This window comes from Lissotriton helveticus, chromosome 2_2, assembly GCF_964261635.1.
Source record: "Lissotriton helveticus chromosome 2_2, aLisHel1.1, whole genome shotgun sequence".
Lineage (NCBI taxonomy): Eukaryota > Metazoa > Chordata > Amphibia > Caudata > Salamandridae > Lissotriton > Lissotriton helveticus.
In genome coordinates, this window is record NC_136060.1 from 418,020,390 (window position 1) to 418,042,341 (window position 21,952).

Sequence of the window (21,952 nt, forward strand, 5' to 3'; positions counted from 1 at the left end):
CCTGGAGTAGAATGCGAATGAATCACTATATCTGCCTCCGCAAAAGATTTCTTAAAATGTGTATGTTGCATCATGTACTAATCGTATTTTATGCTGACTGAGTGTTGAAAAGGAGTAACGTGCTCGTTACAAACAGAGTTGAAACAAGTCTCTCGTTTTAGACCTTGCTTATTTGTTTTAGAACTTTACAGAGGTGCTTCCTACTCCCATCTTGTGACTGGTTTCATATTCAGGCAGCCACAGTCTATGAAACCTTGATGAGGAAGGTGGCATAATCGGGCACATTCCTGAATGTGAGATGTATCTGCTTCCTCTTGATTGTGGATTAAAAAAAGAATTGTCTTTGCCAGTCCTATTTAAACTGTCTGAGGTTTGAAACATTCTGAGGTTGAAATTCAACTTTGGTGCACTCTAAAAAACGAAACACAGAGCCATTGTTGGCACGCAAGTGGGTGGTAGGGGTGTGTTTTTTGCAAGGGGTACACCCATAACAAAGGATAGATTAGGAAGTGGAATTGGGCTGAACCATCGGTGTCTTGGGGCTGATGTTCTAGCATAGCTTTGAAAACATCTGTTAAACTCCCCAGTTGCATTCTTCCTGGCTTGCATTTTGGTTTTCTCAAGTGAACTGTAAAATCTGTGAATCTACTGTGGTGCACTAGAAAAGTTCACTACTTACTAGAAAAGAGGGTTCAACGATGTACCCTCCTACGTAGTGGAAGTTAGTTACTACCCCCTGTGAGAAAGTGTCCCTTTTTGCCTGGTGATCTCTCTTTCTTGGATTGGTGCTACAGGGTTTATGACTGTTCACTGGGACACTCCTATCCAGAATCAAGTGCATATGCTGAAACCGTAAAACATTAAACTGGCATCAAACTCAATGGGAGGAAAGGAGCCCCCAGAACTGGTTTTGAGTGACCACAGGGGAGGGGACTGCGCATTACCATGTCCACACCACTAGGTTGGCGCCCAGGATTTCTGCACAAAGGGGGGAAGGGTTTCTACATCTTGGATTTTGAGAATGAGTGGCACTTCAGGACTGTTTGCAGTAGGGAAAACCGGAACTGCTGAAAAAGGAGGTAGGGTTAACTCCTGGGACTTTTTACCTCCTTGGTTAGGGAATGCCAAGGGCCGCCTACCACTGGGCATAAATGTGGCACCCCAAGGCACCATCCTCAGAACACTTTCTTGTGTGGAAGATCAGAAAAGGACTTAGGCTTGCTGTCTAGGACGTGAGAGGAACATTGAAGGTCTGGACTTGCTCAGTGTCTTGGCTGACCTGTGTGGCTAAAGGGAATGAACAAGTTGCAAGAGCCTTTTTCTTGGAGTTTTCCTGGAGTGCCCAGCTGAACCTGGACTGGCCTCTGTCTGGCAAACTGTGAGTCTCCTAAATGCTCTCAATTAGGTTTTGGGGGCCTTAGTCTGAAACAACTACAGACGTACACGTCTGTAGTTGTTTCAGAACCACAAGAAACTTTGGAATTGTTTGAGAACTTTTCCTCCAGAGGTTCAGGGGACCTGTGATAAAAGTATCTGAACGGCAGTACGGCGGCATCAGATTGAATTTCAGCTTCTTCCCACTCAAGGTTGCCAGCTCCCCTGAAAAAAACACTAAGTCTCATTCTGATTTTAGTGCGAATACTCCAAAGTTTCTATTTCAAATATCTAGCCTTCGGTTCCACGCCAGTGGCTACAGCTTCAGCAGAGGCCCACTCTGGAAGTGTTTCTCTTCTTAAAAAGCGATAGTCCTTTTCTGAAGTGCCACTTAGTAACATTTTTAAACATTTTGACTTTAAGGCTTTCGCTGGGAACAATTGACTTGCTTTATCCGACCAGAGCTCCATCGCGGTCGGCCTCCCATTGCACTAAGGATCTGATCCGCCACGTCCATAGATCATTGGTGCTATATTTTGGTGTCAATGTACTCATTAAAGTGTCCTCTAGTTTCATAAATTGGAGTCAGATTTCTATTGTGTTGTGTTTTTAACTTTTTGACTGTTTTGGTACTTTTAAATGCTTTAAATAGTTTCTCTGATTTACGCCTGTCTGCTCTGTGTCATAGGGGTTGAGCTAAGGTTTAAATTATTGAAACCTTTGAATGGACATAACAGGTTTTTGATTTTATTACTTGTGGTGGACTACCTTTCACCTCAGTTAATAATTCATTTTCTGACATTGGTGTTCAGCTGTAGGGTCCAGAACGTGGTTTAGTAGGACTGCTCAGTTTTAAAAGCTGAAATTAAAAATCTCTAAATTTAATTGACAGCAAAATTTCACTTTTGATCTTTAAGTATACAGTATTTTATTGGGTCATTTTTGATTTTTCTAAATTATGTTTCGGTTCATTTTTTATACTTGAAGTCTTTCTGAGAAACATGAAGGTGAATTTGACTACCCTGCCTGATCTTATTGTGGAGGATCTGAAGGCCATGTGTAAAACAAGAAAGTTGAAGATGTACCTGAGTGCCAGAAAGGTGTACTATGCACTGCTTCTCCCCTCACCCCAATGGGTTTGACAATTTGCAAGGCCGCTGGAGGTACATCCTAATTTTGTATGCCATAGTCCTTATATGGGTGCTCACTACCCTTTCATAAAATACTGGTATGGCGGATGCAGTGGATTATATATTCTGGGGCACATTATTAACTGCTTTTTACCTGTATCCTTTAAGGTAGGAGTACTAATGAGTCTTTCCTGTTTAGTACCCGACCAGAACCATATGGCCCAGATTAAAACATTCAGTTTATAAATAGGTCTAAGGAGTATTTCAAACAGATTATGTGAGAAAATCTATCTGAGAACATCTGAGAAAAACATGAGTGGTGTGGTGTCATGACTAAACATGGGAGGTCACGTCACTTCCCATCTGGAAAGAACAGACAAAAAAAACTGAAAATTAACTTCCTTATGACAGGAGAAAGATTTTGAATCTGGAAAATTAAGTTTGCTCGGTCTTCTAGTTAGTGCTCACACTAAAGCTCCACCTTTACTAGAACAGAAATATTATCCACCATGGACTTGGCCCTGCAGCTGCTCCTGTCCCTTGAGGGCTGTAGATACCGGATGAAGTCTCTTATCTGGTTGTAGGCTGTCATGGAGAGTGAGTACTGCTTAAATACCCACAAACTCCTTGCTTAATTCAGGTGCTTTGGTGATGGATGCAGTGCACAGAGCCTCCTTCAGGGTGTCAAAAGCCTTCTGATGCACCTAAGTCAATATGAACTTCTTGGCCTGCTTATAAGACATCCCCTCTATCAGGGGACTCAGAATGTTGCCATGGCCTTTAAACCTCTTGTAGGACCCTGTGAGACCCAGAAGAGTTCTGACCAGAGTCTCGGGCTTTGGGAGGCTCCCTAACCTACATGGGCCATCTTGGACTGGAGAGGCTGCACGTGTTCCCCGTCAACTAGATAGCCCTATCTGGCACTTGCTGGCCTTTGATAGTCAGTCCTGCCTGGTGCAGGACCTAGAGCCTTGAGGTGGGTCAGTTACTCCTGCCAGGTGGAATGCAGTGTGTTCTAGATTCGTCACACTAAAGGTTTCCAGCCCAGACAGAAGCTGGTTGAACTAACTCTGAAAGGTGGAATTGGTATTCTGCAATCCAAAGGGCAATACCTTGAATTGGAAGTATCCCTCTGGAGTTAAGAATGCAGATCTCTCCTTGGTTCCCCTCAGGTTAGTCTGCCAGTAGCTAGAGGTCAAATCAAAAGTACAGCGGTATTTGGCAGCCTCTAACAGTGCAACGAGCTAATCAGCTCTGGGGAGGAGGATGAGATTAATTCTTGGTGATGGTATGGCATCCCATGAAGTCCACACAGAATCTCTAGTCTGGAGAGCCCCCTTTGGGGAAGGGGTAGCATTGGGTACCAGTACAACTGGGGTGGACCAGGGAGTACTTTGGCCTCAATCACCCCCTAAGAACAACTTCTTGGGGACGTCTTCCCTTATGCTGTCCTTTTTTATCTCACAACCTATACATTTTGTTTTTGATAGGTAAGCTATCGCCACAGGGTCAGTCATGGTGTCATTGAGAACAGTCCAGCAAACTGGCCCAACAACTAGGTGACACTCTCTCTGCTGTTTTTCTGGAAGTGTAGGGGAGAGGACTACTCCCTGTGGGACAGGAGATCGGGAAAAGGTTCACATTTCTCTTCCTCCCCTCCACCAGTTTCAAGCAGTTGAGGCGTTTGGGGGTAACAACTCCGCTTAGTAGGTGACCTCACCCATCTTTTCTAGCCTAAGGCAGGGCCCAGTCCACTTCTCAAAGCCCCTGGGACTACTGGCTCCATAACCCACAGCTTCTAACTAGGCTGGTATACCACCAGTATTGCCTTTCTGCCATACCAGTGGTTGACCAGCTTTTAAGTGGACCCATGTTTTTGCTAGCCTTTGCTATGTACTCAGCTATTTGGGATCTTTAGTTGAGCACATAATCTAATATGACTACTGCATAATCTACTATGTCCTGTTTTGCTACCTTAAGAGGTTTCGCCAACCCTTCTCGGACAAGACTTAAAGGACTTCTGACTGGGTGTCCATACAGAAATTCAAAGGGAGTGAAGCCCATTCCCTTCTGCAGTACCACCATGAAGGCAATAAATAGCAAGTTAGTAGCATGCCCCACTTACACTGGAGTATCTCAGTTAACCCCATATCATGCCTTTCAGAATCTTATTGAATCTCTACACAAGCTCATTGGTTTAGTGGTGTTAAGGTGTGGTGACCTTGTAGGTCACCCTACACTCATCCCACATAGCCTCAAGTATGCTTTCATGAAGTTTGCTCCCTTGTCTCGGATGGCCTCTTTGGGGATCCCTACTCTGGTAAAGATACCAGGAATGGCCCTGAGGGCGCAGTCCCCAGAGGTATAGCTTCAGGGTGTCCAGTAGCATGGTCCACCACCACCAGAATTAAACTGTTCCCTGAAGCTGTTTTAAGGTCTAGGGGCCTGACAAAATCAATCCCCAACCTTTGAAAAGGCATCCAACTACTGGTAGTGCGATCAATGGAGCCTTGCGTTGCCTTCCTGTCGTGACAGGTGGTGCAGGAGCGATAGAACTACTTCACCTTTTCAAATATCTGTTGCCACTAAAAGTGGTTGACCACCTGTCCCAGGTTTTGATGTGCCCCAAATGCCTTGCCAAGCGGATATCATGAGCTAAAACACTGTAAAGCTGGGGCAATATCAATTGTCTGATGTCCCTAGCCGCGATGTACAGGACACCTTCCTCCCAATAAATCATCTGGCCTCCACTGGTATCCCCCTGTTCTTGGACCTCAACCCGGTGCTGTAGGCCTCAAGGGTTGAGCACTCTTTCTCTGCTTGGCAGAATTCCTCCCTGGAGGGTCCACCTGACCCATGCATCTTAGAGTTCTGCCAGGTCTCTCAGGTTAAAAATCGCTTCCATTTAGAGCTCCAGATCTTTGTTCCAGTGCCTCTTGACCTTCCTCTTCACTGTGGGAACCTGGGCTATTGTTCGAGACTCATACCTCGCCTGACTTTCCTGGCAGAATTTTTGGGTTCTTGTGGCAGGTACACCCACTCAGCCAGACCCAACATTTCAGCAAGAATCCTCCTTTCCTCCTCTGCCCAGGCATAGGTTTTCAAGGTATTCCCTGGCAGGCACTCCACTGGTATTTCAGGACTCACAGCTACCTTCTCAAGGCCCGTCATTCCCCCATACCCCCAAGGTGATAATTGCCATGGGAGAAACTTCACCTCATTGATAGCGTCAGTTGTCTCATGGAAAGTGCCTTGGACAATCTGCTTTGGAGATGCCAACATGGCAGCCACTATGGTTGTAGTGCCCCCAGTGTCCCGTAAAACCTCAGCACAGGTCTTGATGACAAGACCTTTCCGACACTTCCTGATGTCAGTATATAAGGTGGTCAGACCATCAACTTCAGCCCCACCCATGGAAACTAAAGGGGCTTCCGTGTAAACCCTGGGTTCATCTGGACCTACTTCCATCCCAATCATCACACTAGTAATCCCTTGGTACTGTCCTCTTGTGGGAGGCTTCTTGGAGGCAGTGTATTCATTCATGCTTATGCCCATCCCAGTAGCAGTCCATGTGGACCCCAGGCTTATAAGCATCAAAGGCACTCTTCTCGTTGTCCTCCTCCCCCGCCCCCCCAACTTAGTTTAAGAAGGTATGCAACTCCGCCTCTTGGTTAGACTTTTGGGGCTCTTGAGAGAACTTTTATCCTTCTTGCTCTCCTCTTTAACCTGCAGGAGGGACTACACCCCTTTCCTTCGGCTGACCCCCACTGGGACATTTTTGATATAGTAGTGCGCACCACACATCAGCAGCTTTACCAAGCTGCCTGGGTTATGTGAGCTTATAATCTACTAGATGCTGGTCCAACCCATTTTGTAATTGATGATAGGAACTCTATACTTGCATGGACATTTCGTATTTTGAGGTATTAAGACAATACAGAATTTTAGCAGTACTGAGATAATGGCTGTTGTATCCTATGTCGACGCGAGTCTGAACTGAATCTGATGGGCCATGAGTTAACTTATTCGGGTCACCATGGCATGGGAGTAGAGTGGCAATGTGGGGTTGATACTGAGAAACTGGGTTGTTGAGCAAAGAAATGCAGACCTGGTCAAGAAGCCTTGACCACTGGCTCAAGGTCAGCACTCTCCCCAGCAGCCTCGCCTGCACGCCGCGCTTCCGACTGTCTCCCAGCTCCTAGGTTCGAGCCAGCAGTCTGCCAGAAGTCCGTCCGGCGGTAACTGCTCCTGCCTCCTGCGCTCGCCGTAATTTCTCTCCTCTCCTGTGCCCCATATTGTGAGCGCGTTCTGCTTTATTCTTTTGTACTCATTCTTGTATTGTGCCCCATATTGCGTGCGTGTTGTGTTTTATTCTTCTATACTTAGTCTTGCATTGTGCCCCATCCTCCAGGCACCTTTAGTGTTGCCCGCGCTTTCCCGCCGCTGCTGCCCCTGCGGCCCCGCCCACCGATCCAGCCCGCACCTGCCACCTCCCGCGCCACTCCCCTTCTTATGGACACATGCAGCTGGGGCGCCTAAGGCAAGCCTGTCCTCGCCTGAACCACGGCCAGCGCCAGAACCCCTGGCCCCCACGAACACCACCACGATGCCCGACTCTGCTATGATGCCAGCACCCTCCACGCACTCAACACCGGTCGAACTCACTCCTGCTTCCAAGATGCCCCGAAGTGCACCCAAGGACCCTTCTCCTGCTGGAACTGCAGCTTCACCGGCAACAGACCCGCCAATCCTCCCACCAGAACAGGACGCAGCCACCTCAATGCCTACTCCTGAACACCTGCTCCGCGGGTAAACACGCCATCGAACTCTGGGACCTGCTCAACACATCCTCCCCGGACATCGTTTTCCTGACCGAGACCTGGATGAACGAGTCCTCGACTCCCGACATCGCCATAGCCATCCCGGACGGCTACAAGATCACACGCAGAGACCGCCCCAACGGAGTAGGAGGTGGAATCGCCATCGTCCACAAGGCCACCCTCAACCAACTCCGACGACACCCTCGGCACCGCCGAACACCTGCAGTTCCAGATCCACACTGATCCAAACGCCACCCTCAGAGGAACTCTGATATACAGGCCCCCGTATACGCCACCTTCGACACTGTCTGCCACCACACCCTACGCACCCGCCTCCATGACGCAGGAATCCGAGGCAATGCCCTGGACTGGACCACCTCCTTCCTCTCCGGCAGAACACAGAGCGTCCGCCTCCCTCCCTTCAGATCCGAAGCCACCAAGATCTGCGGCGTACCACAAGGATCCGCCCTCAGCCCGACGCTGTTCAACATATACATGGCCCCACTCGCCCTCGTCGCCAGACTACACAACCTCAACATCATCTCCTACGCCGACGACACACAACTGATCCTCGCACTCACCAAGGACCCTGTCACCGCCAAAACCAACCTCCACGAAGGTATGAAAGCTGTCTCCAAATGGATAAAGAACAGCCAACTGAAGCTGAACTCTGCTCCTCACCTTCAGCCTGGGACGACTCCTGGTGGCCGACTGCCCTGGGAGCTGCTCCCAACACCCACCGACCACGCAGGCAACCTGGGATTCATCCTCGACTCGACAGTCTCCATGACCAAGCAAGTCAACGCCATCTCATCCTCCTGCTTCAACACCCTCTGCATGCTCCAAAAGATCTACAAGTGGATCCCAACCGACACTAGAAGATTGGTCACCCAGGCCCTCGTCAGCAGCAGACTTAACTACGGAAACGCCCTCTACGCGGGAGCCCAGACCAAACTACTGAAACGACTGCAACTCATACAGAATGCCTCTGCCGCCTGATCCTCGACATCTCTCTCCACAGCCACATCACACCCCACCTGAGAGACCTGCACTGGCTCCCTGTCAACAAGCGGATCACCTTCAAGCTCCTCACCCATGCACACAAAGCCCTCCACAACACCGGTCGGGCATACCTCAACAAACGGCTCACCTTCTACACCCTGAACCGCCAGCTCCGCTCCGCCGACCTCGCCCTCGCCACTGTCCTCTGCATCAGTAGAACGACCACCGGTGGCAGATCATTCTCCCACCTCACCGCCAAGTCCTGGAACACCCTCCCCATCCTCCTTCGGCAGACCGAAGACCTTCTAACCTTCAGGAGGCTGCTCAAGACCCGGCTGTTTGACTAGTAGCAGCACCCCCACTGCCCACCAGAGCCTTGAGACCCTCACGGGTGAGTAGCGCGCTTTACAAATGTCGTGATTGATTGATTGATTGATTGGAGCAAATCAATTAGGGTAGCCTTTGTTCACCGCTGGTAGGAGTGACAAAGCAATGTCTGCAAAAGTGTATGTAGGAAGGGTGCAAATAGCTCAGTAAGTAATAATTTTCTGAATCTGCTAGTATTAATTGCACGCTCTATAATGCTCCACAAACTATAATGAAAAGTGAAGCACTACAAGTAAATGCTGTGACCAAAAAAGTTTGATCCAAACTGTTTATTACTGGACCGCAATGCGTCCATTATCTAGGTCTTTGACTCGTACCAGTTCAAACTAAAGTAAAATTGTCAAAAAGGAAAGACAACCCATGGTTCTCTAAAGAACTTGTTTCAATAAAATGAGAGCTATGTCATGTTTATCAGAAGTGGCGCAAAGCATATGGCCCTGGTTTGAAAATTCTGTTTATAAATAGGTCTAAGGAGTGTTTCAAAAAGATTGAAGTCCCCCAATTTGCTTCTTTTTCACAATGCTTTAGTAATGCTCCCAACATCTCTATAGAACTCTTTCAACTTATGAAAGCTCTCCAATCTTCTGACTGTAGCCAATCTCTTATTCCATCTACAATTAGTCTTTGTGAGCATCATTCGTCTTTTTTTTCCCATTGCAAAGATTGAAATAATTAGACTTGAAATTCCGACGGATCAACCGCCATGCCCAGTAATCTTCTTTCATGTATTACCACCTGAATATCCGACTGTGACACCTCTTTAAAAAAGTGGCTTTTCAGTTTCACCTCTCAACATCTGTCCAGCAAAGGTTTGTCCAAAGAGATGTTCTGCATGAAAGGGCATGACCCTTTTGGTTTTGAACACCTGTATAGAACCTAGTAGATCGTAACCAGGTGTGTCTTTTCAGAGCGACAGACAAATTCATGGCCTTGGCCACCCTGTAAGTATAGTAGAGGCCGGCTTTTAATATGCCTAAATGAAATCCTCTTTTAGCTAGTACAGTAGGTTTGCACACTTTAGTTGCGACTAAGTAAACAGGCCATGTTTATAGAGATGAGGGCAAGACTTCTGCAGGAAAGATTTTCTTTCCTATGACCTCCAGTTTTGTAGATTCCCTATCTGGAGCTTGAGTAGGGAATGCACCTGGGTTGAATTTTGAGGAGGAAGAACTCTGAACCACCAATCTCTTTGGTGAAGGATGTGACGAGAGGAAGGCTGGATTCTCAGTAGCTGGTCTGTTTACTGCCGGAGAAGATAATGGTTTACACCAGGGTTCTTTGTCACCATCAATGCATCGTTAAACGAACGTAGATGTTCTCTTTAAGAAGGGCAGGATGATAATCCTCTGTATGCAATGGCTGCTCAAAACCTTCTGCAGCTGTCCTTAACAAAGAAGGGAAAGAATCAATTTCAGGCAGAGCAGGACCTGGAGGAGGAACTAGGGCTGTTCCTGGAGGTATCTGGACTGCTTACCTCCTGAGGAGTCAGAGTATCAGACGAAGGATCGTGAGCATCATTTCCTTGCGGAAATTGTGCATCTTAGTCCCTAGCCAAATGGATGGACTTCCAAGACTGTTCCACATGAAATGTACGTTATTTTAGTAGATGAAAAGCTTCCGTACTGGACTTGTGTCTTTTAATAGCCAGAATATTCTCCAAATCAGGCTGTAGCACCACTAGCGTTGTCGTGAGAGGTGCTGGGTCTGAGTGGACTTGAAGTGGAGAGTCTATATCTGACTGAGTTCGATGTCAGGAGGAGCATCTGCACCAATCTAGAAGTGTCTGGAGCCAATACTGGAAGTGACATTTCTGTCGGTGAGGTCTGTCCTGTTGGTGTGCAAATTGAGGTGGCACTGGGACATATGGCGTCAAGGTCAGAGATGGTAGGAGACCAAAAGGCCTGCCGAAAGCTGGCGCACGAGCCGGGACAGCTGCCCTGTAAAAAGCAGCATCATGCCGCGCACCAGGTCTGGGTCTTTTTTCCCGCCGGAGCTAGAGGAGTCTCAGGGGGTTCATTCCCCACATATATACAGTCTTGAAGGCTGATCAAAGGATTGATTTGATAGGAGTCCATGACAAGTGGTTGACTGATTTACCTGAGCCCCTCACGGATGGTGAGTGGAGGGGGGCCTGTGTGCAGGTCAGGTGGTTGCCAGCAATGCTCGATTCAAGCTCACCTAATTTTATTACTTTCACTGCCCCTAATAACGCCTCAACGGCTATATAGGTTTAACGCAGTTCGGTCTGCCGCGTGCCCCAGATGGGGGGTGGAGCCAGCGACATTCCTCCACATGACTTGGGACTGCGATGAATTTCGGACTTATTGGAAACTGGTGCTGCATGAGCTGCGGGAGATCACACTCCTCCTCGTAGAGACGTGGATTAAGTATTTCTTGTTGAGTGTTACCAGTTCTTCAAGTGTCGCTCCACATGGAGTTGAATTTGTCGATCTAGGCGCCTACATCGGATATATCTGTTGCATCTGACAGGCTGAACTCTATGTGGGTCACTCCCAGCAGATTTTAGACATATGGCATGGAATTGTATGCAGTAATTTTGGGGGGAGGTGATAAAGAAGTTGCATAGAGTGACGTAGGTGACTGTAGAGTTAACAGCCTGACATTGCCTGCTGGGACTGCTGCCTCTCCCCAAGAAGGGTTAAAAGATGCAATATAGATTCTCACAGTTTGGGCTAGAGCTGTCGAGGCGGCGCATAGCCATACATTGGGATGGTCTGGCCCCTCCGACTGTGTCTAAATGGCTTGCGGAAGAATGTAAACTTCGAAAGGTTCGTACTGATGAAAATGCAGAACGGGAACTTACGATTTAGGGAAACATGTTGACCAGACTGAATAACCAGGACACAGGCCTGAATGAAGACACAGACTCATACTCTGACTCCGTGTGCCGGGGCAGATTGGGCTGATTCCTCTTAATTATCCGGAAGCAAGATCAGGTTGGATCGCCAGGCGACCTCCCCCTTCACCCCATATCTCCCTGATTGCTCCACCATCAGTGGATCTGCTTGAGAGGTATGAACGGTTCCACTCTTCATACTACGTCTATCATAACACTGGAGTGGATGAGTCTGCCTGATGTTGGTCTGCACCTCTTATTTCGTAGCCCGCACACAGCTACCCCTCCTTTCACAGTTTTTATTGGCAATCACATTGTCTAGAAGATATGTCTACACGCTACTGCACTGTTATTGTATTTTTTTTTAGGCGATGTCTACCATTTATTGAAATTTGACGATTAACTGCGCAACAGTAGAGCCAGACGTCATCAGAGATAGGGGCATCAATATCTGATTTCCATGCTTGTCTGGCTTTGTTTAGGGGGGTATCTTAGTAGCCAGGGCAGAGGTGTACAATTTGGAACTGCTCTGTTATTGTTGTGTACATTGTATTGATAAAATGAATAAAAAGATTTTTTTTAAAGCTATGTCGATCTAGGAATTAATAATATTTTTATTTGCTTTTTTTATTAGACATCAAGCAGATTGGCCATGGTAACAAAGGCGATTTAGTGGAAGAAGTGTTGGCACTGATGGCAAGGGACAGACATACTCCAGAGGTATGCATTTGTATAGCTATAAACTTGTATGTTCTCTATTCCTCCTGTGATCTGCTGCCTAATGTCTGTAAGGTGACGCCTCTTGTAATTAATTACTTGAGGCTTAACTGCGCTAATGTATACTATTCTTACCACTGATTTTAGGCCTGGCGACATTTATTTTTCCGTATTTAAATATTCCCCTAAGGTTTGTTTCTTCCAAGGGCAGTAATGATAAAATGTCCTGAATGAGCAGAACACAGTTAGAGTATGTATCTAAACTAGTATAATTTTACAAATGTACCTTTAAATGTGTTAGTTCGATCATGTTCTTTATGACCACCACCTTACAAAGGACAGTGCATGGACCTGGAGAATATTAGGTCCGTGCTATGATCCAGATATAGGAACTTCTGCCAGTGTCAGATGGGAGTATAAAGTGGAGTCACATACCTTCCCTGAAAATAAGCATGGACCATTACTGCATCACCTTCCTCAACAATATAAGGGTGACTCTGAAAGAAGCAATCTCCAATCAGCAGAAAGAGCTTGGAGATCTTCTCCCACCTTGGAGCTCCTAAAATGCTTAAGATCAGTCAAGGAACAAATACAACTGAAGGATAAGAAATGCGAAAAGCTAACTTTTTTAGATCTCAGATTGACCAGGCCAGAAATCAACCCAAAAAACTATTCGAAATCATCAAGCAACAATCACACAATGTATCAAAGCCGATTGACAATGGAGCCACCACTCTCCCAAATTGCGAAGAGTTGGCCTCCTTCTTCCTGGATAAAACAACAAATATCAAGAATGAACTTCAATCAGCAAAGGATCTACTCCTGGCGGCCTCAGTCATCTTTCCACACCGCCCCCAGCCTGGTGAATGAAACTATCCATCCAGGCACATACTAAAAAATAACGCCTCCTGGCACACTTTAACATCAATCAATGATAATGATATCTACAACATCCTTTCATCCTTAAACCCATCTAATCACTTCATTGAGCCTCTACCTCCGACTATCTTCAAAGTGATCAAAGCCATTATTCTCCCCTTCTGGTCTAAGATTGTAAATCTCTCGCTACATCAAGGCACAATCACTGACTGTCTAAAAGCAGGGCAGGTAATTCCCACTTTAAAAAAACCTAATGCAGATTGCTCAGATCTCAACAACTGCGGACCTATCTCAAACATCTTCACCTTGGCGAAACTACTGGAAAAATGTGTCCAAATCCAACTCTGTAACCACATAGACCATTTCCAACTCCTTGACCAACACCAATCAGGCTTCCGTCATGGTCACAGCACTAAATCAGCACTCGCGCACATAGTGGATCTAAACTAATCATGCCTTCTGATACAACTTGACTTATTTTCTGCCTTTGACACTGTTAAACATGATAGTCTATTGACCCTACTTAAACAAAGGATGGGCTTATCAGGGGTCGTATTGCAAAGGTTTACTTCATTCCCCCACAACAAATACCAAAGAGTCCAGAAGAACCGATCCCTTTCTAAGCCTTCCGCGGTCACTCTTGGTGTTCCTAAGGGATCCTCTCTCTCACCCATTCTCTTCAATCTATTCATGGAACTGCTAGCAGACTCCTTAAAATCTGCTAATATTCATTATCACATGTATGCAGACGACACGCAATTATATCTCAAAATCTCCTCTCCAGATGGCATCATATCCCTCAACTCTATTCTACAAACACACATCTTTGGCTTACTGACAGTCACCTCAAGCTCAACGTCCCAAAAACGGAATCCCTTGTCATCTCACCGAACAGTATTCCCAAAATCAATCTCTGAATGAAACATCTTACAGTACTAAACTGTTCTCCTCACATCATTGACTCTGCTAGATCCTTGGGAATTACATTAGACAAACACTTGAATATGAAGGATCACATCAGCACAGTCACCAAAGGAGCGAATTATCAGATGAGCATTCTACGGAAACTTAAACCTTAGCTCTATCAGGAGGACCTCAAGCATGCGGTTGAAGCTCCTGTGTTGCCCAGACTGGAATATGGTAGTGCCACACTATGCGGCCTACCTAGATACAAATTTGCCCCTCTAAGGGCCTCTTTTTTTTTTTTTTTTTTTTTTTTTTTTTTATAAAACCTTTATTGTACAAAGAAAGCTCACAAATACGGGCCTACAACCCCACGGGCTGGCCACCACACGGTAAAAAACGTAGCAAAGGAGAATAGGTTCTTCACAGGATATGACACCAGGAGCACAGGAGAAACCACAAAGGCCATCGAGCAATCAGCAAAAACAGGATAACAAAAGGTTAATTTTCTAATACGGGGCGGGGGAACAGAAGAATAACGGGCCGTGAAAGAAACAACAGGGGAGGGGCCGCGGCAAGCCGCCATTTTATGAACACAGGATGAAACAAAAAGCCATACAAACATAGCTACCAAAGAATATACACATAATCGGAGTACAAAGAAGCTACAATGGCATCAGTCAAACCGCGCTCACCCTTCACCGCCCCCACCCAAATTGAGGAGACAGAACCAAAAAGGCCCCCATTGCAAAATACAATACGATATGCACCCCAACGGAAATAAAGAGACCCCCATAAAGGAGGAAGGGGAAGAGGGAAAAAGGGGACAAAAGAAGGGACTCCCACCAAATCACGCACCCCCAGGAGACAAGACAGAACAACATGACCCGGCAAGTGATATACCAAAAAGTCGATACCAAAATAACCAGCGGGCCACAATCAGACACACACCGGAATACGAACGCCACAGAAACTCCCCAGGGGGACACATGAGGAGACAGAGTCCCGAAAAGGTGAATACACAAGAGCCATAGAACAAAAAAAGGAAGAAATAAGGGGGGAAAAAGACCCCCCAATAGAGACAGACCCCCCCCACCCGCCCCTAAGCCCACCCTGCACCCCTGCAGAAGGCTACGGCCTACCCCCCCGCAGCGTGCCTGTCGCCCTAATTAGAACCCGAAATATAGCGGAGCAAAGTTAAGTCGGAAACAGAAGACAAAAACGGGAGGGGCAAGGGAAGGGAACACGGGATGGGAGACACATACATACACATACACGGGGGAGGGCCGGGAAACAGGAGGAAACGCACCCGGCCACCCGCCTGAGTCGAAGGTCCAAGACCCCGGGAAGCCAAAGAGTATCAGGTTACAGTCCAAGAGCACCAAACAGTCACACATAACCATACCAGGACACGTTGACCATCCAAACCAGTACAAGACTACCTCACGCAGATGCCAGTGCACATCAGCCCTGTCCCTGTTTGTCCAAAGTGGGAACAGTCCGATCCAGCGAGGACCAGGCCACGAAGAACAGAAGGCAGACAGCAGGAAAATCCAACGGCAGTCCAGAAAATACACGTGACGTACAACACGGAAGATCCAGGAAAGTCACGAAGTGTAGCAAACGATGCAGGCACAGGTCCAAGGATATGTCCAAAGAAACCGACCCATCTGGGCCAGCACAGGAGAGATCGCCGGGCAGCGGCGGCAAAAAGGAACCTGGAGAGTCATGAAAGTCAGGCCGAGCAAAATCCAGCTCCCGGGCCAGAGGCAAAGGAGGCAGAGCCGGAGGAGGAGGCACCATCAAGTTCCGCACACCCACGGACGCGGTCGTAGCCGGGGCCAATTCTGCCAGGATAATTCCAGCCGCACCCCGCAACGGCAAAGCCACATCCGGTCGTGGGGGCCCGGGAGGCCCGCAGCGAGGAACCATCTCCGAAGTAATGACAGGCGCGGCCACCAAGAGTCGCCAGGAGAGCAGGGCATCCAGGACCTCCTTAAGTGTAGGAAAACCTTTACAGTATTCGTCACCCGGGCCATGCGGCGGGCCTCCAGCGCTCGTCCAGGCCCGGCCAAGACAATTGGGGTCGGTCGCCATTTGAGAGCCCAACAAGGCCGCGCGGCCGCCAACCTCCGCCGGGGCGACGGCAAGGCAAGTGTAGTCGCGCCGACCAGCGGCAGAGCACCCCGGGCAGGAAGGGGGGCCACCAGAAGAAAGGGACCTCACCGGCCACCCAACGCCGCCGGTCCCGTTCTCCGAGTCCGGGCGGCAAATCAAAATGGCCGGACCGGAGAACAAAGGGGGAGCAAGCCGGATACACGAGGAGCTCCGGCAATGGAAGGCAGCGCCTCCACCAAAGGCCTCCTCCCCACGGGAATCAGCCAGGAAGGACCTCCGGCCCACACGAACAACGGCCTTCCGACCACCTCCACCGCGCCCCGAAGGGCAGCACCGCAGGCTCCGTCCGGCCCGGGAGCCAGCAAGAAGATCCAGGCCAGTCCGCCTCCGACTCCCCAAAACGATCGGGGGCACCGCTCCGGATCCACAGCAGCCAGGACAACCGGAACAAGAGGTAAGTGCCTGCAGAGCGTCGTAGCACTACCACACAGCAAAGAGGGCTTCCCGGGGCAGGATAACAGCAGGATAAATGTGAAAATACAGGCGGGCGAACGGAGCCGAGCTAAAGCGCGGCCATCTCGGTCGCGAGCTAGGCTCCTCCCCTCTAAGGGCCTCTTTTAATGCGGCTGCCAGACTTGTCTCCAGAACAAAAAGAAACCAGCACATTTCCCCGGCACTAAAATCCCTGAACTGGCTACCCTTTGAGGCAAGAATTTAACTAAAGATAGCATGCATGGCGCCTTAAGCCCTACATTACAATACCCCCATATATTTGGCCCAAAAAATTGAAAAAAGAGGGGGTTGCAGACCATCACGAACTGCGAACGCCCTGCTACTAAAATGACAATGTTTCCATAAAAAGAAAACATGATACAGCGCATTCTCGGGTGCTGCTTCTAAGATAAGGAACTCTTTACCACCGGACGTTTGCCTAATCGCATCTACTGCTTCCCTCAAAAAAGATTTTTTCTGATGAACAAGTTTTTACCCTTATCGATTGTAACCATACCAGTGACTTGTTAGGATGCCAGACCTTTAATTCACTGACTACCTCTGATAACAAACTTAGTAATTTGTGTATTCTCAAGGCACTTTACTTCATTATAGATGTGAACATGTAAGTTATTTAATTTATACCCTAGCCTCCCTTCCTGTAAAGCGCTCTGATACCCACTAGGGTCATGTTCGCGTTATACAAAACTTTATAAATAAATAATACAGTTCAGGGGTCTCTATTATTTTCTATAATGAGAGCTACTTCTGATCAGTGGAAATCATTGTGAGCTACTGAAGGCCAAGTAACCCTCACATTGTTACCAGACGTCCTCGCCAGCTCCATTGAATTTATAGTAACATTCTTTTTTTTATTAGTATTTTTAAAACAGTGCCAATATCAGCAATATCGGCCTCTCGGAAACAGGCGAGGTTGCGCATCAGAGCAAACTTGTCTATGCAATCAGTATCTTGGCAAACCGATCCCATCCCATCCCACCCTCCCCTCCACTCACTTTGTATCTTTAAACAAGCATAAAATAACCATAAGCATTCGTTGCTACTAGGTGATTTGGTTAGGGCTGCAAGTCTGTCTCCGGTAGTCGTAGGAGGCAGAGGTATTTGGGGCAAGTCCGTTCCCTAAAGTCTTGTGAGAGTAAAGACAGTGAAGGGTGCCATAAGTCCTTAAAGGAGGCACCCTGGTTGGAAAGTGTAACAAGATATTTTCTATACCTAGGATGTGCCGTAGCTTGTGGTACCACCCAGTGTGGGCGGGGACCTGCGAAGTACCCCAGTGCAAGAGAATATTCTGTGTGGCTTCCCCCAGCGCTAAGCCGATCTGTTTCCCCTGCCGGACTTTAGGGAGTATGTTAAGGGGTTAGGCAGACCCAAGATTGTATAAGTGGGAAATCTTATCAATTGTATATTAAGGTGGCAATCTATATCGTTAAGCACTTGTGCCCAGTAGGGTAGGAGCCGCGGACAATCCCACAGTATATGGACTAGGGTCGGCTGTCCCCTCAACACCACTATCAATCCGCACTTCGAGCCTGATTGACTCTATGCGGCGTACAGGAGTGTAGTACCAGTACATAACTACGTTGTGAGTGTTTCAGTGAGTGCCACATTGCTGGGTGTGTTCCTAGCTTTGTAGTATAGCTCCTCCTATTCCCTGTCACTGAGCTGTCTCCCTAGGACCCTTTCCTATCTGGTCTGACTGGTTTGTACATGAATTTGTTATGTTGGTTCAGGAGTACATATATCTCAGAGACTTTTATCCAATGTTTTGGTGATCAGCCACTTATGTATTGGGTGAGATGTCAGTGTGAGTTAGTCGTATTGTGTGGGTGTAGAATTCAGTGGAGTTGTATATAATGGAGGCATTCGGTTCCAGGAAGTCCACAATCTGTGCGCACTCGGGTAAAAGGCATCACTCCCTCCTCGTTGAATAGATGACCCATAGGATGACAGTCCGGTTGCCACGACCTTGCGAACGTCCCGGATCCCACGCCCGAAACAAAGTCCGGGTTGTCGAACAGTGGGGACATGACTGAGGGGAAAAGAATTCGGTCTGCGCTGAACACTAGTCTGGTTCAATGCTACCATAGTCACTTAGGGATCAAGGACAGGTATAGATTCTGTGGTCTCTTCATTTTTTTATGAAGAGTACCTTCCAAAGTGACCTGCCCACCACCGCCCTGTCTTGAAACAACGAGTGCTTCTCAGATTCCACTCCACTAAATAAGGCAATTGGGCCAGCCTGGTAATACGATTGGACGTCTGGAATGCCTAAGCCCCCAGCCCCAGAAAAGGAGCAGAGGTGTGGCCATTCATCAGGACCGTTGCCGTGGGTAGGTGATTGCAATTCAGAATCTGTGTCCTGAAATTCTCCCCCAATCCAAAATGTGCGAGAACCTGCCTCAGGAAAGGCCAGTGGACTCTATTGAAGCCTTTTCAGCGTCAATCTCCAGGAGTATGAGTTCTCCCTGAGGAAGTGAGGCCTTCTCTACAATATGTAGAATACGCTTGGTATTGTCGCCCGTTTGTCTCTGATCGACAATAGGAGGCATATATGTGCTGAGCCTGCTAGCCAGAATGCCCATAAACATTTTCAAATCCACATTTAAGAGGGAAATGGGCCAGTATGAACTGCACTGCGACTTCTCTTTGCCGGGTTTGGGAATGACGGCAACAGAGGCGGCCAGCATCGAGGCCGGTATTGCCCCTGGGACGGCAAAGGAGTTAAATAACCAAATAGGTGCAATGATGGAGCAGAAGGTCTTGGAGAAGACTGATGAGTAACCATCGGGGCCCGGGGACTTTGCAAGTTTCAGGCGAGAAATAGCTGACATAACTTCTTCTATGCGTATCTCTCATTCTAGCGACTCTGATCTGGAGAGAGTGGGGTTGTGCTCGCAGATTGGAGATACCGGGCGCTATCCGCGGGGTCTAGATGTTGCCCAGAGTAGAGGCGTGTATAGAATTCCCTAAAGGCATCCGCTATGACTCTGTCCTCTGTAGCCAACTTCAAACCTCTGCCCGATCTGCTTTTAGAGGATACACCCAAAGCCTGCCGTTGAGCGCATAGCTTGTTTGCTAAAAGCCAGGCACATTTATCCCCACCGACGTAGAGGGAATAATGCAGGCAGAGGGCAGCGTACACTGCCCAGTCCAAATCAATGTCCGCCAATTAAAAGCGAATGGCTGATAGTTGACGTCAAAACCCTCAGGTAACCCGTACATTGGAGTATGCGTTCAAGCTCTTTGACTTGTTTGGTGAGTGTCTTCCATTTCTCTTTTCGGCCTGTATTGTCAGCAGCTGAAATCATGATGAGTCCCTTCCCCCATATTCTGTTGGAGTGTTTCCCACACTATTGCGCTGGAAAATTATGTGCAAGGTACTCTGTGATGGCTCGTTGAATCTGTGCCACCACCTCATGACATTGTAGCATAGTTTCTCACAGTCTCCACCGGTGGGTGGGATGCTCCAACGGAGGGAGGGATAGCGAGTGTCACCGCAGTGTAATCTGAGAGCACCGCTGTGAGTATTTCCGTCTTTGTGATGAGTGCATGTATTTCTTTCGTGCCTAATAAGTAAATCAACCTTGCATACGTTTTATGTGTGTTAGAAAAAAGAAGTATTTGTGTGCTTGTAGATGGAAGGGCCTCCATGGAGCTCGAAGCCCTAGGTCTCTCAGCCACTTGTGTCCTCCCTCCAATAGTGCCCCTGCATGCACGTGCCTCTGAGCTGATCTATCTAGAACATTATCGAATTCTAAGTTTAGGTCCCACTCCCCATCAATACCCTCCTCTCAGTAGTAGACATCACCTACGCCAGTGCAGTGCGCAGAAATGCCTCCTGCTAGTCATTCAGAGAATAATTAGAGCCCACCACTAAAGACTGCACCTCCCCCCAGCGTGAGATGGGAAGTATGAAGTCTGCCCCTAATTTCACCTCCCACCCTCAGCCCCCTCCACCTGAAGGAGTGTGCCACCAGTATGGCCACCCTGCTGTCTTTGTGAAGGCCGAGAAGAAAAACTGGTGAGAGAAAGCACATGCCCTAAGGCGGTGAAAGTCCTTTGTGAGAAGGCGTCTCCTTAAGTAGACATGTCTGCTCTCAAGTTTTCTAAATGCGACTATACTGCCCTGCATTATACTGGGTTATTAAGCCCTCCCAGATTGAGGATGAGAACCTTAAGTGGTGTGGCGTGCATTGGAACCATTCAGATTGATGTAAGCTAGGGGATTCTGTAGTCTGCTGGTTCTAGGGGGCCCACTAGTTGTTATGGAAGTCCCTATGAGTGTAATGCGTTCATGTCATTGTGTCAGCTGTGTAGGTGAATGTAGTCTCCAACGATGAAACACAGCTTACTTTTACTCCCACGGTCTTGTGAGTTTGACCATAAGGGGTTCGAAATGTGGCCAGTAATCCCCATCTCCCCCACCACCACCCCGCTCTGCCCACCACTCGGCCCGTCATCCACATGACCGGTCCTCTTATCTGTTGTCCTTCTTGGTCATCCCAGTAGGAACTGCCTGCTGCCCTGTGGTTATCTCTGCGGGGTCCAGGTGCATCGCCCCTCCTATTGCTCGGCATCTCCACCAGAAAGACCGTCGTTCCCTCAGATTGGGGGGAGGAAGGGTTCAATGGTCGCCCCTCTGTGGGCAGATCCAATCCCAGGACCTGGCAGTCTTCTTCTGAGGCTCTAAGTTGGAAAAGTTTCTCTTCCCAGCAAAATATTAGGCAGAAAGGATGTCCCCACGAGTAGGGTGTCTCCTTGTTTCGCAGGTGCATGATGAAAGGCTAATACTCTCTTCGTTTCTGCAGTGTGATTGCTGCTAGGTCTTGAGAGTGTCAGAGTCTGGTCTCTGAAGGGGATAAGGTGCTTCTTCCACCCAAGCTTTGCGTAATATTTCCTCCTTGACCTGGAAATCGTGCACACATACTAGAATGTCTGCTGGGAGGGCTATACACGAGCGCAACAGTCCAGCACGGTGTGCTTGGTCAATCTTTATTTCATTTTCTGTAGGCGCCCCTAGGATGTGACAGAAGAGGTCCCTGACGTAGTAAAGATGTCCTCCCCCTCTGCTTTTGTAGCTGTGCCGGTAATCAAACATTGTTCCAATGGGATCTGTTCTCAAGAAGAGGGATTAGAGTTTTTCCTCCTGACCATCTCACTTGTCTTCCAGAGCTTCAACGCAGCCCCCAGCGAGTCCACATCCGTTCTAATTTCTTTAATGTCCTGGGAGAGGTTTCTTTTGACCGCCTGTA

General features: G+C 48.0%; 1 protein-coding gene across 1 annotated transcript in view; it reads left to right on the forward strand.

Annotated features, from left to right (window-relative positions):
- PTCD3 (pentatricopeptide repeat domain 3) overlaps positions 1 to 21,952 on the forward strand; it is a 154,892-nt gene that overhangs the window by 110,677 nt on the left and 22,263 nt on the right. The window contains exon 20 of the mRNA XM_078678661.1: positions 12,205 to 12,290. Coding sequence (XP_078534787.1) covers positions 12,205 to 12,290 — 86 coding nt within the window. The remainder of the gene's footprint in view (positions 1 to 12,204; positions 12,291 to 21,952) is intronic.